The sequence below is a fragment of the Sebastes fasciatus genome, chromosome 2 (assembly GCF_043250625.1).
Source record: "Sebastes fasciatus isolate fSebFas1 chromosome 2, fSebFas1.pri, whole genome shotgun sequence".
Lineage (NCBI taxonomy): Eukaryota > Metazoa > Chordata > Actinopteri > Perciformes > Sebastidae > Sebastes > Sebastes fasciatus.
Window position 1 is genome coordinate 36,543,095 of NC_133796.1, and position 17,948 is coordinate 36,561,042.

Here is a 17,948-nt window from a genome sequence, read left to right on the forward strand (position 1 = left end):
TGATATCAAAAGTTATTCCTTGTTTTCCTCCTACAAATGTCCAGCAACGTGTCAATTTCCGCTGGTTACATGCATACAGTTTTTTATGAATAAAATTCCGTCTTCACAGGAAACAACTTGGTTAGGTTTAGGCAACACAACTAATTGGTTATAGGTTTAGGAAAAGACTGTGGTTTGGGATACAATAATTACAGAAGTGGCGTTACTTAAGTACGGAAGTTACGTGACAAATAAATCAATGTTGACTTCTGGTTTCACACTGGACAAAAACACCGGTCTCCTGGGTAAAGGTTTTGTGTTTTTGGACCCGCCCTCCACCCTGACCTCTTCCTTACAGTACATTTGTCTCTCTTATTAATTCCTGGATCACGATTACGTGGATTATATATTACAAATTACAGTGCATTACTTATATGTATAGCTACGAACGGTGTATGAGAACAGCCTGCCCTGAACGACAGGGATGATGCACACAGGGAGAGACGACTAGGACTAGGACCAAGCCTAGGACTAGGACTAGGACCAACACAGCTACCCAAAATATGAGTGGTAATACATCTTCCCTGGCTCTCATGTCAAACCCAAGCCTAATTTTACTATCTCTAATCAGTATACTGTAAACAAAGTTAATGCTGCAACTAACAAATTCATTTCAAGAAATATTCTTATTCATTTCTTATTTATACCATTCTGGCATCTATACTTAACACACTGTATTACACTTATTTGCACTGTGGTTATTTTTTTATATTGCATGTCTGAATGCCCCTGGGGATCAATAAAGTATTTCAGATTCTGAAATGTCACTGTCAATTTATCTGCCAAAATATTTAAATGAATAATTGTTTTGTCCATAAAATGTCAAAAAATAAAGAAAATGCCCATCACAGAAACACAATGACATCTAATCAGAATCGGATATTGTAACTTTAGTTAAATCAATATGTAGAAATCCCCTGTATGAAATTTTAGACTCGCTTTAGATACATATTAGTGTGAGAATGAAACCAGTTCAACCTGGTAGACATTGTGTTGGAGCACAGGGCATACTGTTCAACCCTCTCTCTCTCTCTTACACACACATCCAAAGTCTATTAATAAATAAATTCAAAGAACATTTATGAAAAATAGCTGATGCTTTGTTATTAAAAGTCTATGTGATTGGTTTGATTTATCGCCCCAAAACACACAAGATGATGAAGTTGTGCTGCTCCATTCAAACAGCTCTTGTAGAATTTGAGGCCATTCACCTTGAAATCAGTCATTACAGGAAATCCCCTCAAATCCAGCGTGTTATATTTTATCTGCTACCAGATGTTTTCAATAAATCCTCATGCAGGAATGAAAAGTAATTCTGGTGCAATGTTGGAAGTGTAACAACATCCTTCATCCAAATTATGACTGCGCAGCGACACCATCAATATGACAGAGTTGGAAATAGGTGATAAATTCATGCTCTTGAGGAAAAGATGCGCAACGGATTAAATGGCGTCTCTAATGCCACGTGCTCTCCTTCACTTGAGCTGTCTCAACCTTGACTTTGACTCAAGTTTTCTGGGCTATCAGATGTTTTCCTTGAGGGCATCAACGTCTGGTTCAGAAAGGTTGCCATCTTTCCAATGAATCGGCTAAAGAGCAAAAACAGCGAGATATGTATAGCCAGCCCGTTTGCATGAAAAGACGTATAAATGCCACGATAATGTTCGAGGTAATTAGCGTGCAATAAGAACGCCTTTCTTGATTTCCGCATGTCATTTGTACCCCGTGTACCCTGTACTGACTGCAATGAAAGTGTATAAATGCTACGGTAAGAGTTAGTAATGTAGTATAAAAAGTGACAAAGAGCACGTTTGTCACTTGTTTTTTATTAACGTTTGTGACGTGTTTTCTGTAGTTGGGTTATGTTGTTTCAGTCAGTATTTTACTTAGTTTATTTCTGGTTACTGGGTTATTCTATGTTTATAATTTAGATTTTTGTAGTTAGGTATATTTATAGTGTATTCCAATATTCTTTATATTTTGTATTCTATGGATATATTTCTCTAGTGTTGACATGTACATTTGATGTACTGTTCCTGTGCATTGCTAGGATAACCTGCTGCTGTAACACAATCATTTCCCAATTTGCGATCAATTACAAAAAAAGTACATCTATCTATCTATCTATCTATCTATCTATCTATCTATCTATCTATCTATCTATCTATCTATCTATCTTATTTTAAGCCCATCCATGACGTTTTCCCTTACCGTAACTAAGCGCTTTTCTTGCATAAAACTAACTGGACGTTTGCCGGCGTACAAACGACACCTGATAAATGACACGCAAGACGTCTAAAATGCGTACTTGTAACTTATTGTTGTGGTATTTATACGCCTTCCCGTGAGACCGTGTTGGTATAGCATGCAGCAGTAGCTTCACCAGCAGCAGCAAACTGAACAGCACCAGAGACCTGCTGCGTTTCCTTCCCAATTTAAATGGACTGCTGAATTTGGGTGTTTGTGATCGGTGAAGTGAACAAACACATAGCTGAGTCAGGCCAGTGGCTGCCTGCCAGTGAGCTTCCTCACTGAACTTCACTAAGCCTGTGATGCAATTTTCTTGGTGACCTATCCCCATTCATACGGTCATGTTTGAGCATTGCAAAAAAAACAATAGTGGGATTGTTTTGAGATTCAGAAAAGAAATTGGCAAGGAAAAGTGCTTCCATCCATCCTACTATGAAATATCTCTGGATTTACAAGATGTAACCATTCCTATTAAATTGAAATCATTTTAGTGAAAACAATGACACATCCTTGAATTGTCCTCAGTGAAGCTGTGGCAAATGGGATAACAAGGCCAAGAGTCTCATTAGCCCTGTTAACCCTCATAGCAGCTAATAGAGTCCAAACTGCTCCTTATGCCCAGATGGACCAAATGAAAAAGGCTCAACATGACAAATGATAGCCATAATTAGTAATATATAGCAGCACAATCTTAAAACATGAGGCACAGTGCACCTTCAGTATTTTAGACATGCATATGATGGCATTGTTATTTAATGGAATTAAACATATGACACAATATTCAGCCCGTTCTCACTCCCAACTCCATCCATACATCCATCCATCTGCAACCGCTTATCCCGTTAGGGGTCGCGGGGGGGCTGGAGCCGATCCCAGCCGACATTGGGCGAAGGCAGGGTACACCCTGGACAGCTCGCCAGTCCATCGCAGGGCTGACACATAGAGACAGACAACCATTCCCGCTCACATTCACACCTACGGGCAATTTAGAGTCCACAATTAACCTAACCTGCATGTCTTTGGACTGTAGGAGGAAACAGAAGAACCCGAAGAAAACACACGCTAACACGGGGAGAACATGCAAACTCCAACTCGTCAAGTCAATTTTATTTGTTTAGACCAATATCACAAATTTACCTCAGGGGGCTTACATATACATGTGCTGGTCAGGTCAAGTTATGTAGTATAAATAGCGATCAAGTCTGCTGGATGGTTGGGTCCAAACACAGGTCTTTCACCCAGGAGACTAGTGTTTGTGTCTCGTGTGAAACAAAATGTTAACATTGACTTATCTTTTCCTAAACCTAACCAAGTAGTTTTGTTGCCTAAACTTAACCAAAGTTGTTTCCTGTGAAAACAAAAGTTTATTCTGAAAAGTAAGAAAGACCACTAATTCCAACAAACACAGGCCTTTCAACCGAGAGACTGGTTTTCGAGGCCGTTTTTTTTGTTTTTTAAGTTACGTTAATAACGTTTGTCAAGGTTTTTTTTTTTAAAGTTATTTTTTTGGGGGCATTTTCCATTTTTTTTTATTTTTATTGAGAGGACAGTGGATAGAGTCTTGGAAAGGGGGGAGAGAGAGAGTGGATGCGGAAAGGGCCACAGGCCGGATTCGAACCCGGGCCGCCGCGGTCAGGACCAAGCCTTGTTACATGGGCGCCCGCTCTACCAACTGAGCTAACCCAGGCGCCCAGCTAACCCAGGCGCCCTTTTGTCAAGGGTTTTGAAGAGACGGTTGTCACGTGTCGTGACATTACGTTGTTTACATACGTGTTTTACTTGGTTTACGTATGTATTTTAAGTCCAACCATGATGTTTTCCCTTAACCTAGCTAAGTGGTTTTCTTGCCTAAACCTAACATAACTTTTCTAGCTGCCAACAAGAGCCAGGGTAAACCCTCCTCCCAACCTGCCTTCAACTCAGTAGTGCAGTAAGCGTTCATCAATGATTTTAAATACTGATGAAAGCGCTCAAGTGCACCTTGGCTCTCTGGATGGTATGCTGAGGCCTTGTTATTCTTTATGTGAACTTGTTTGAGAAATTATGCAAACACCCGAGATGTAAAATTCGCCCCTCGATCACTCTGTATTATTTTGGGAATCCCAAACACAGATATGAACTGGCTGAGGGCCTCGACCACAGATCCACTACAGAGATTGTACTCAGTGGATAAGCAGCCGGATATCTAGTTGACTGACATATTACAGTTAACAAATAGACAAGCTGACCTAGACAGGGGAAGAGGGCCCTCACAGTCAATAATCAGACGTTTAAACGGCTGACTCACTGCAGGTGCTGGATACAAAGGAGCAGGTTTTATTGTTTGATTACTTTTGCTTGTAACCTGTCAAGTGTGACTCGTCTTTATACAGAAATATCATGTTTTACATGAAGCTGAAGCACTTGATTGTATTTTTTTCTTTTTTTTTTACACCCATAGGTACTGCAATATTATCATGAGCTGTCTGAATTACTGATATTCTATTTTAAAGGCAGTGCACTGCATGAGGAGACATGGGAGCTAAGTTAAATGTGCAGTCAGTTCATCATTATTGTGTGTAGATATGTGAACATGTGAGGGTGTAAGAAAACCAAACCAAGTAAACTAGAGAGGAGATAGAGACTGACTGTTCAGGCACCCATAGGCTATGTACTGTATATAGATGAGCCATCACTCCTAATGAGCAACTCCCCAGATCAGGAAAATGGTCTTGAGGCATAAAGGCCATCACATGTCCAAGAGCATAACATTATTTTTTGTGGATATTTATTTGAATGTAATTGTTTTCTCACATTAATAGCCAGTTTCTTCTGGACTCAGGCTACATCAATAAGTTATACATTTTACAGTCAGTGATTATGTTGACATGCACACTATTATTCCACCATTATTTTGAATATGACAATATTCAGAATTTGATAGGAGTCATGTAAATAGCATATTCCATTTGGATATTCTGAATTAGGCCTTATTCTAAATGGAGCATTTTCCGATTAAGACATGTGGGTAAAGCCAATATTATCCAGGTTTTAGGAGCATTCTTTGTACATGTATACACAACATATTCTCACTCCCAACTTATCAAATATCATCACTTGGTCAGTGGCCCTCAGCATCTGAGACCGACGCAAGGGGTACCCCTCTTGGACCAGGGACGGCGTGTCAATATAGGCTCGTTACATGCATAGTGTCCTTTCAAAATAAACTTCCGTTTTCACAGGAAGTTAATTTAAGGCAACAACCACGTAGTTAGGGTTAGGAAACGGTCATGGTTGATGTAACCTTCCCTGACAAGTGACTCACGTGACTCACAATACCGATAAGACTAACGACTGACGTGACAAAATAAGTCAAACTTTTAATTTCACACGGGACAAAAACATCGGCCTCCTTGTTGAAAGTCTTGTGTTTCTTTGACCCATCCACCACCACCCTCGCCCGCCCTGAACGGACTCTCACTCTATTAATACTGCGTAAATTGCTCCGAACGCAGGTGGGTGGTAGTTTTAGTTGAAGGCCCAGTTCGTCACATAGCCTACTGTTGCTGAAGGGTGCCTCTGTGCGTCGGTTTCCGATGCCAAGGGGCGCTGCCCAATCGGCAGTATTTGACGAGTTGTGAGTGAGAACGGGTTGGTATACAGCGCATTCGGAATATGCATCTCAATTGGGGGTTTATGGTAGTTTGTGACACACGGCCTCTCGCCTGTTTGCGGCCAGCTCTGTGCGTTGTACACACACCAACTAGCCGTCAGTTTGCAGAGATGCATGCCCAAAAGAAAAGCCCACATTTCTGGTTGGAAGGAGAAACACACCTACTTTTAAACGTTATGAAAGACTTGGATATCAACAGGTTTTTGGATATACGCAAATATCGTAACACCGACTTCCTCAAGAAGGTTGTTGACGGAATAAAACAAGGAGGCTGTGTTTGCATGGTCGAACAAGTCCGCCAGCGGTTACGGTAATCGGAGTATGCACCGCTGCATGTAAACTGGGAAATTAGTGGAATATTCATTTTCATTAGCGGTGTAAACAGCTTAGTAGGAATATTGTCTTTTTCAGAATAAGGGCAAAAAACAAGAATATTTTGTTTATGTTAATGTAGTCAGTGAAGAAACAGGATCGGTTCTCGCATATTACTATATCAGCAACCCCACAACCTCCTTCACAGTGTTGTAAACATGTAATTCCATATTTTATGAGCTGAGTAGTTTTCACCACACAACTCAGATTAAGAGCACAAAGCTTGATCCTCCACCTCACATAGCAAACAGAGGCACAAGTTAAAGCAGCTTTCCAAAAACGATTACCGCACCAAATGAAATGTATTCCAGTATATAATGTAGGAATTCCCAAAGCCAATTTTCACAAGATGAGAACGCAAATCACGCATAAAGGAAAGCTGCTGTTTACTCATACAAAGTCTCGAAATGTATCATGTGCAACAAAAGGGGCTTATACTTAGAAAGTTTATCCGAGGCCAGCTAAATAAGATCTGGCCCTAATCTCAGTTCTTGGACATGGCTTCAAAGCTCTGATTTAAGATTCAAAGATTTTATCACAACCTTTTTTTTCTAAATCTCTGACTCACTCAATGCTCCGAGGAAATCTTAATTGAAAAGATCTTTGAAGCATGAAGTGATGATTTCTAGACAACGATTAAGTAAAAGTTTAAGGGCAAACATGTTCTTAATCTAGGTTCAACTTTCGATGTTTTGGGTGGACGTCCACTATACAGTGAAAAGTGCAATAGGTCAATATAAAACCACTCTGCCATAATGTTTCCATACAGACACAACAGAGAGAAGTTTGAGTTTACTTATGTTTGAGTAAGCATATTTACTTCTTTAGCAATAGACAAACTTGTAATAGAATAACGTTGTTTGCAATTACTGGAGGCGATTGTTTTGCCGCTTTAGTTTTATCTTTTAGTATCCATCTCTTTCTGTGACTCTGCAGTCATTACGGTGTGATTACAGGTTCAGTCTGTAACCCTTCCCTTTTAAACATAAATAACTTTCCAGGATGAAAGCAGCGGCATGTAAGAACGTTCCCTTCACTGATTTACTTCATTTTTATAGCCTCCAAAGGGAATAGAAGACAGTGACCTCCAGTGATCTACCTGTGTTCAAGGAAATTTTAGTAGTAATTTGTTCCCTAAAGAAGTCAAAGTCTACTTTCCTTTATAACCGTTCTGCAGAAATGATCAGCCACACAAAGAGGCACTGGACAAGAACACATACCGAGCGTAATAAATTATCGTCTACAAGCCAACCAGTCATGATTTATCACAACTGAGATCATTCCCTTTGCTGTTGCTAGGAATACTCTGGCTCTGTGTTGGCTGACCGACATGTTCAATCAGGACCTCTTCATAGCCTTTCCAGCTCTCTACTGAAGTATTATAATCAGGCCTTTGCCGCATATAGTCGAATGTGCCATCATCATCTCAGAGTTTGAATATATGATGATGGCTTGGATAAGCTTAGCTGTTCAAGCTGGAGGATTTGAAGAAGGAAAGAAGCCTGTAATTTTCAACACCAATTTCCTGTGTCTCAACAGGAACTGAAGAATAACGTTAGTGCTGGAGCAGACTTCAGGGTCGATGAAAAGCTCTTCAGCATCAAGAGCTTACAAACACTAAGTTCTATTTGTGGACCTTTGGGCTGCGGTTTGCATGTATTTCAGTCCACCATTGCTGGTGCTGATGATGTAAGAGCAATAGCATTATTGGGTAGGGATCGGCCTGGCTGATTTTCGGCTGTGATATTCATAATTTTTTGATCACCTGATTCGACTGTTATCAGGCCATTAAATAGGTGTTATCAGTCACTATAAGCAAGCAAAAGTGAGACTTAAAAGCAACACGTTCTAACACTTTGTAAAACTGAATGAAATGTCACAATTTGCACACAAACAAAAAGGCTTCTTTAGGTTTAGGCAATAAAACTACAACTTCTTTAGGTTTAGGTAACAAAACTACAAATTCATTAGGTTTCGGCACAAAAACCCCAGTTAAGTTTAGGGAAAAACACTAGTGGGTTAAAATAACTACGTAAACAAAGAAAACAGATTTGTTTCACACAGGATGAGAACTCCGGTCTCCTGTATTTTGTGTCCCATCCATCGTCCCTGACCTCCAAACCATATGGAGTTTCACACTGTCTACACTACAGCACCTGACTTCCGCTTCTGCTCCTGTCATAATTACTGCGGTCGCTAGAGGTCGCTGTCGTGTTCTTTCATACCTTTTTTCGGTAATCGACCATTTGAATATATGATAAAACCTACTAGTGGGTGTAGTAGGCCCCTATTGACCCACATCTATGGGTCTTATAGTGATTGTCAAGCTATTTAATAGCTAGAATTACGTTAACAGTAACGTAATTCAAAATGCAGTTTCATTGTATGGGAACTATCTTTTAGGAGACGGGCCTGATCTGATAGAGAGAGATGGGGCAGGGAAATTAAGTAATTTCAGAGCATGGGTTTGTAATTCAAGGGCACAAATATATTTTGATTTTAAATTCCTTGTCTTCACCTGAAAATGCAAACTACTAACAATTTTTCTGTCATTCAAAAACCTTGGTAATAGTCTCCACAGCATTGACCAAACAAGCCTCAGCTGTCTTAGGGGAGGTCTAACCCAGGGTCTTTGTAAAGAAAAATCTCCATCTGCACAACAAGGTTGCCGTCTATCAACCTCACACTGCTCTATGTTGTAAAAATCTAAAGTTATTCCACATACTGTAGCCTGGATACAGGGAATGCTCAGAATCACCAACCGCACAACTGCATAACTATTGAACCCACGATTACACAGCACCAGCTGCACTCACTTGTGCATGTCATCAGGACGCCCGCGGGACCCTCTGCCTTGTGAGATCCTGCATGGCTAAATTACAGCATTGGTCAGCAGGAAGGCAAAAGCGGCAGTTCAAAGCTCAGCTCAAGGCTTCACTAAGGATGTGAACCTGCTGGACGCTGCTGACCGAAACAACTGGCAGCACAGCCAAAGAGGAAAAAGAGGAAAAGTAGGTGACAGCAAAAATGACACAGACAAAATGTACTGGAAGCTGCTCTTTCACTACAACCTGAGTTCCTCAGATTGCTCTGTGCAGCCATCAAAGAGCTCGCTGTTAGAGACAAGTTGTTCCGAGATTCACTGGACAGCCAACACCAAGTAAGTTTTCTGTGTTTGTATGTGTGTGTGAGAGAGAGGGACATGAATAGACTATTTCTATCCTTTAAGGCCTTTACACACCGGGGATGTGACGAATAAACGTTGCAAAAATGTGAAATACTCTCTAACCCTAACCCTGCGAATGTTAACTGTCGAGGGTTTTTATGGTAAAAGGTAAGAACAGAAGGAGTGGATCTGGTCTGCGCTGCCTTTGTCAATGTTGAACGAAGTAATAAAGTTTGCCGTCTTCGTTCGCACTATGGTGCCACTCCAACAGTCTCACAGCAGCTTGTGAAATAGACACAAAATTAGTGCATATAGATACAAATTTCCCTTTTTCTTCGTGACGCTCAGCACGTCTTTCAACAACGTATTTTTGTGAATTTTTCCTTAGAATATTAAGTAACATGTGACGCACGTGTCAATTTCTGCTCCAGTCATTTGAAATTAAAACGACTTAGTTAGGATTAGGAATAGATCGACTTGGTTAGGTTTAGGCAACAAAACGACTTAGTTAGGATTAGGAATAGATCGACTTGGTTAGGTTTAGTTAACAAAACAACTTAGTTAAGTTTAGGAAAAGATTGCGGTTTAGGTTAAAATAACACTGGAGGTGGCGTAACATAAATACAGAAGTTACATGACAAAAACTACTTAGTTAGGTGTAGGAAAAGATCGTGGTTTGGGATAAAATAACTCCGGAGGTGCATTAACTTGAGAACGGAAGTTACGTGACAAATAAATCAACTTTGACTCAAACAGCGGTCTCGTGGGTGAAAGTCCTGTGTATTTTGACCCACCAATCCACCCCGACCTCCTCCCCGCTCTCTACGCTTCCCGCTTCACAATTACGTGGATTACATACATCACGAAAAAAATGTGACATTCATTGTCTTTGTACACAAATCAATACATGAAATTTTGTGACTATTTCACAAACTGCTGTGCGACTGGGCTGACCTCTGAATCTTTGTTTTATAATCCTCATAAATATAGGCGCATCTCAACCCGTTTCGTACGTGATTGGTTGATGCCTTTATTTGCAGTGCGAAAGCTCAGAAAAATCGACCTTGTTCCAAAAAAAAAAAAATGCATTCTGTGTGAAAGTATTCATGACAAACACAACAGTTTGAAAAAATATATTGATGTGCAAATTAATTGCACGAAAAAAAAACAACAACAAAAAAAATGCCCCCAGTGTTTAAAAGCCTTTAGCGGGTCTTTTTGTGAATCTTTCACCACGTACAAGTACCAAGTCCCCAATCAAAGTTCAATTAATTATCCAAATGACAATGAATGACTTATTTAACTTTTAAGGAACAAGACAAAAAATTCTCAGTTAGATGTTATAATTTGTATTTTGGTTAATACTTGCTCACAAGAGAACAAAATGTGTCTGCAATATCTCATCATGGACTGCACCTATTCCATGAACAATGAAAAATTAAGTAGCTGGAGCTGAGAATGAATTATGTATGTGATAAAACAGAGTGTACTAATTGGAAATCCTTACCTCTTCAGCATAGGCGTCACACAGTTTGTGTCCCGAGAGTAGTTTAGTTTTCAAGCTCTTGTTCTGAAAAAGAGAATAGAAAGAAATAAATGATGCCATTGGTCTCTGCCCCGTGTTCTGCACTTCAAGTACCCTTAACATTTTTGCTGCTTTATAAAAAGTGCTATTTACTCAGTAGTTTCTCCGGCGGGGCACTTGGCTGTTGAGGAGCTCTGACAGCAAGTGCTTGGCTGCCTCTCGATTTCAGACTAGACAGGAGAGCCGTCAGGAGTGCCCTGTCTGAGGATCTGAGAGTGCACTCAGGCTCATAGGCAACTAAAAGGTCAGCATTGTAGCTCGGGGCCAGACCCCCCACTGAACTTTAAACATGATCAGTAAAGCCTTAAAATCATTTGACTGGCAGCCAGTGGAGAGATGCCAGCATAGGGGTCAAAGGGTCCCGTTGTTTGGTGCCAGTTAAGATCCTCACCGCAGTTCTTTAAACAATCTGGATGCCAGGGAGTGATACGGTTGTAATTTACATGAGATATGTTCAAACAGCTGCCATACATAACAGATATCTCAATTCTGAGGTAAATACAATCTCTGAATTAAAAAAATGGGGCTGGAAATTGTATTTCTTTGTAAATTTTACATCTATCAATCGATTAAAATATTGAATCACAATTAATTGCATGATTGTCCATAGTTAATCATGATTAATCCCAAATTAATCACACATCTGTTCAAAATGCATCTCAAAGGGATATTTGTCAAGTATTTAATACTCTTATCAACATGGGAGTGGGCAAATATGCTTGCTTTATGCAAACATATGTATATATATATATAATTGAAAATCAATTAACAACACAAAAAAATTACAAATATTGTCCAGAAACCCTCACAGGTACTGCATTTAGCATAAAAAATATATACTCAAATCATAACATGGCAAACTGCAGCCCAACAGGCAACAACAGCTGTCAGTGTGCTGACTTGACTATAACTTGCCCCAAACTGCATGTGATTATCATAAAGTGGGCATGTCAGTAAAGGGGAGACTCGTGGGTACCCATAGAACCCATTTTCATTCACAGATCTTGAGGTCAGAGGTCAAGGGACCCCTTTTAAAAATGGCCAAACCGGTCTTTCCTCGCCAAAATGTAGCGTAAGTTTGGAGTGTTATTTAACCTCCTTTGTGACAAGCCAGTATGACATAGTTGGTACCAATGGATTCCTTAGGTTTTTTAGTTTCATATGATATTAGTATGTTCTAGATTTAGAACTGAGCCCCTTACATACTCCAAAATCGCAAATTATGTTAATGCGTTAAAGAATTAGTGGCGTTAAAACAAATTTGCGTTAACGCTTTATTATTGCATTCATTTTGTCAGCCTTAGTTAATATTATTTTAACTTGACAATCATGCCTGAATTTAAATAGCCATGGTGAAAAAAAGTATCTATAGGGCAGCCCGTTTCAAAAAAGATGAGATCACAGTCAGAGATAACACAAAGGTTTGGTGCAAGAGGCCCCAATACTAAGATCATTCTCTCTTAATTGAGTTTGAGTACAAAGCACTGCTATATATTTAAAAGGAAATCAGCCAACGGCACAGCCAAGAGGGAGCTTGTAAAGACACAAGGGAATGGGACCTGAGGGTGATTACAGGGTTTGAAGGGAAGGAACTTCCCTTTTTAATTGACAATGATCTGTTAGTAAGAATGGTCCGAAAGCAACTTAATGCTTAACCCAAAGTACCCATCCAGATCTCCAGATGACCCAATAAAGCAGCACGATCAACCATGACAAAAGCTTCACTAAGGTCTGAAAGAACTAAAATTGGACAGTCTCCAGCATCTGCAGTTAGGAGAAGGTCATCCGAGGCAGATAGTCTCTCTCTACTACTGTGCTTTAAAATTAGATTGGCTGTCTCACAAATTGTATTATAGTGCAAAAAAGAAAACTACTTGGGTAAAAACAGTATTTTGCAGTGAACAGAACATAGTGCACCATACATCATAATGTACATAACAATCCATCTCATATGATATATGAGGGCCTACGCACACCTTTATCTGTTTGTACTGCGGCAAGTCTCAAGCTTGCAGCATGTTGAAACTGCTACTTAGAATGTGTTATCTCAAAGTTAAGCTGTAGCTGCAAAAATTAAAAGAAGGAGCTACATATTAAAGGAATAGGCATGCCACGGCGATATGGAACGCCTTGCTCCCACACAGTTTTGTTTTGTGTCCGTAATTCCGTATAGTTTACGGGAGAACGATCCTTGTGATCAACGCAAGGATATGCATCTCTTTACGAATGGATATAAATACCACTGCAAAAAATGGAAGAAAAGTTTAGTCAATTAGTCAGTTTTTTGCTGTTTTGTGAAATATTTTGTGAAAAGACGTATGAATCACGATGCATGCACTCTATGGATCCTATTTAAAAGATCTGTAGCGCATGGTCTAAAGTGCATGGCGGAAGTGCATTTAGGGCATGTCCAACTCCATTTTTGCTGGTTAAGCAGCGCTTAATCTGGGCGCAAAGTAAGGCGTAAGGGGCAAATGGTTTGATGAGTCTCTTAATTAATCACAGTGTGTTTTGGGCGTAAGAAGAATCAGTGTCATCTCCCATTCCCTTTAAAAGTCAGGTGCACCTGCACATTGGCGCCGCTTTTACGCCGGGTGTAAGATAGGGCGCTATATGTTACACAGACAGCTAGCATGCTACCAATGTTAGCTGAATATGCCATCAAACTTCTACTGAGAAAAAAAATATGAATAGTAATTCAACAGTGAATACGCTCTGTTCAGTTCAAAGTTCCAAATTTTCAACGTACTTAGAAAAAATACTGAACTGAAAAAAAACAAAAACAAAGGAGGAGTTTCTCAAACACTTCGTAGATCAGGGAGGTTTCCATAGGAATGGATGAACTTCCGTTGACTCGCATACATACACAGAGCTATGTGGAAACAAGGCGTTTTGGGGAAATACTGAGCATACGACTGGATAAAAGAGACTTGGATTAGACTGCACGAGTTGTTTGAGATTTTGTAAACAGATGCTTTGATACAGATTTGCGCAGCCCCCCATCTCCTTAATTCATCAAGAATTTCCTCTTCTTCAAGAATTCAAGGTAGAGTAGTTCACAGAGTGAGTAAATGATAGACAAATAGTCATTAAGTGGGTTAGCTATTCCTTCAACACTTCTCAGTCGTATCATCTTTGCTATCACATGCTGCTTGATAATAAGACGTTCAAAGAGAATGGATATCATTCTTTCAAAATGTGAGTGTTTCCTGAAGGACTGGGGAAATATTAAGATCACAGAGCCTTAAAATGTGTCATAAAATGATCCTGATGGCTGAGGAAAACCTAGAGGTGATCCGACATCACTGGATATTGACAGGGAATTACCATCACTGTTGCGTAACTAAGCTTGTACCACTTCAGTTTTATCTAAAGAAACAAATGCAATTAGATGCAAGCTCATCATAGCAACCATTGGGGATTTATTAACGCTCTTCATTGACTCAATATCACTTTCAAAATTCTTAATGAGTTTATCAATGAGCCAATTACCTGCAGTCTAGGGTCTATTCTTCAAACCCAACCTGCAGAACTCAAGCGAGAGCAATGCATATTCATTCACCAGCTTTAAATCAAGGAAACTAAATTAAATGACCCAAAAAAGCAGAAGAAGTTGCTCTTCTTATACGGTACATACAGTCTGTTGTGACACATAAGCAGGTTAAAGCGGCATCTTTTCCACACTTGTTCTGCATGTGAACGGATTACGGCGTATGGGCTTAGAGTGTGATCAAACAGACTCTGAAACAGCATGATGGTGGATGCCAGGAGGAGGTCCCGGGCATCGCCAAGACTGTAGTGTTTCTGGGCTTTACGAAGGCACTAATCTCTTAACTGCACAACGGATGGACCTGAAAACCTCATCACAATGTTTGCTATGTGGGAGGCAGCCCTGGGAAGATCGACATGGGAGATGACGGGTGGTTGGGGCTATAAACAGTTCATCACTACGCCACAGCGTGACACAGTCAACATCGCCGAATGATCGCGGGGTACAAGCCAGTGTTGGAAACAAACAATTCACTTCATTAAAATGACAAATCGCAAATAAACCATGTGAGATGTTTTTATTATAACAAAATTAGGAAAACATTTTGATTTAATTGAATGAATTAAATGACCCCAACAGAGGATTAACAGTATGATCTAAATTTCTTTTGGGATTGTGGAGGATGTTTTAAAACTGCTACAAGCTGTTTCACTGATTTCATTACTTAAAACTGAAAGAAAGCAGATCTAACAACGCAGATTGGGGAATACTGTACTTATGAAGGCCGACTCCTGCCTTCCTTTTTGTATTTTTTTTTTTAACAGACTGTTTTATTGCCCCACATTTCAGACACTGCTGCTGCGAAGTCTGTCTGTCCGTCTGCCCTTCAGAATCAGCCCCAGCCGGTGCTTTTTTGGCTACATTGCAGACAAGGCAAGTTTATTTCCACCTCTCGTAGAAGGTATTTTTGAAAACCCCATTTTGCCATGAGCAATTATGGCTTATAGATGGCACATTAATTTAATTTAGGTGGAGATAACACATTTGGCTATTATGCTGCTGTACTCTGATGATAGATTTCTCTGCTCGATGTTGGAGACAGCTCAATGTTATTAGGTGATGAGTTGGCTGTGAACCACAGAGACAGTAGGGATACAGCAGGAGAAGGGGGAGTGTGCATCCACCAGCTGGCCCTTGACATATACTTATAAATCATGCGGCCACCTCCACAATTCTCACTCTGTGTCATGGCACATACTGACTGCATTGGCAATCATTCACAACACAGCTGCATCTGTATATTTAGAATGATCCATTTGGTTTAGTTTTGGTCCTGACTGAAATATCTCAACTAATCAGGCTGTTCTCATACACTGTTCATAGCTATAGGCTACTTACGAAAAGTAAGGCACTGTAATTGGTATATCCCACAAAATAAAGGCATATTTAATCCATGTAATTGTGAACCAGGAAGTATAAAGAGCGACAGACGTTGTGTAGGCAGGTGGTCGGGGTGGATGGGTGGGTGAAAAAAACACCGGTGTTGGTGTCCTGTGTGAAACCAGAAGTCAACGTTGATTTATTTGTCACTTCTGTATTTAAGTCACCACTTCTGCCGTTATTTTAAACCAAATCAAGATCTTTTCCTAAACCTAACCAAGTATTTCAAACATAGTTATTTTAACCTAAACCACGGCCTTTTCCTAAACCTCACCAAATAGTTTTGTTGTCTAAACCTAATGAAGTCGTTTCCTGTGAAGACTGAATATTATTTTGAAAAGACTTTGCAGAAATTGACACGTGTTGCTGGACATTCGTAACAGACGCACAAAAAATGAGGGATAACTTTTTGTAAGATATCATACGAACCATTGCCTGAGGATACATTGAACTACTAATATTATGGGTCCCCAGAGGATTAATCCTACTGATGTTGGTAATCCTCTGACTTTTGCTCTAGCACCACCATGCAGTTGACATCTGTGCCAAGCTGTTTACAGTACTGTAATTTGTCAGGCAGCAAAAAGCTACATTGAGCTCGGAAAGTGTCAGTCCCTCACATACGGTACATTCTGGCCTCCGTCTTTCCTTTGCAATTCAATTCTCACTCCCACACACACATGTACAGTGTACTGTGTGTACTCCAACACGTACAGTGCATGCACACTGAGCAGAGGTAATGAGCTGGGATGGCAGTTGTTTTGCGATTCAGCGAGGCAAAACTGTCCCGGTATCAATTCCTCACAGTTGCACCTCATCTCACCCCTACAGAAGGACCACCATTCGAGGACATGTAGAACTGGCAGCTGTCATAAAATGTGACGTAGTTTAGCCCCGGGACATACTCAGAGTGAAAATGAGATCCTCTGGAGCTTATATGTCACAGCGAATTATGCAAAACGTGATACATTGAGCCACATATGTCGTAACGTGTTATTCCCGCTGCGCTGTCATTCTGCTGATGAAAATAAAGGAACATTTTCTACATTTACATGTTGCTCATATTTCTCATTTAGAAAAATGCAACAGCACACAAATAAGGTGTACAAAATGTATCTCTCAGTCTGCCACAGGGCCTTTATCACTGAGCCATGGCTATGGTGGAGTCCCACGTTGACTACAAATCACACAAAGGAATGATGGAGCACTGGTATCTGTCTGTGGTTCAGTTTGTTTGTCTGTTTGTCACCACGATAACGGAAAAACTACTGGCCCGATTTTCATGAAACTTGGTGGAACGGTGAAGCATGGGCGAAGGAAGAACCCATTACATTTTGGAGCGGATCCGATTCTCAAAACGGATACATGCATCATTTTTCTCTTATGGAAACGGCTAGGGCTGTCCCCTCTTAGTCGATTACTTAACTAATTGATAGTTTTGGTCTACAGATACTAAGATTTCTTTAGTCGATTAGTCACTTTGTATGCTTTTTCATGCTGAATGATTTATTTCCAAGAAACTTATGAGCACATCTCTGGTAAACACAAGATTTAAAGTGGTGCTTCTATGTGATTATTTTTGTAGAATCCACAGATCTGTTGATTAAACTAATTGATGAGTCGTCAAAATCGTATGTGTGTTAGTTGACTACGAATGTTTTTGGTCGAGGACAGCCCTACATCCTTGGCGGAGATCCATGCTCTCCGAGTGCCCTTCTACTTTGGTTATGTGATGATTTAAAATGCACAATCACATTATGTTCTTTTTCGCATTAAGATTGCAGTGGGTTGAAGAAATAAGTAAAGTTATATTAAATAAAATTCAACCAAAGTCATACACAGCACTATAGGCAATCACTGACCATCTAAAGGACTTTCAAAAATGTCTATCTGACTGAACTCAGCAGTTATTTTTCACACATTATAAAGTGCTGATATGTCGACAGCCCCTGAG

General features: G+C 40.0%; 1 protein-coding gene across 2 annotated transcripts in view; it reads right to left on the reverse strand.

The window, feature by feature from the left end:
- The window catches only part of luzp2 (leucine zipper protein 2), a 215,604-nt gene that overhangs the window by 43,301 nt on the left and 154,355 nt on the right, over window positions 1-17,948 (reverse strand). For both annotated transcript variants that reach the window (XM_074622445.1, XM_074622436.1), the window contains exon 6: window positions 10,987-11,049. In XM_074622445.1, the coding sequence (XP_074478546.1) occupies window positions 10,987-11,049 (63 nt within the window). The remainder of the gene's footprint in view (window positions 1-10,986; window positions 11,050-17,948) is intronic.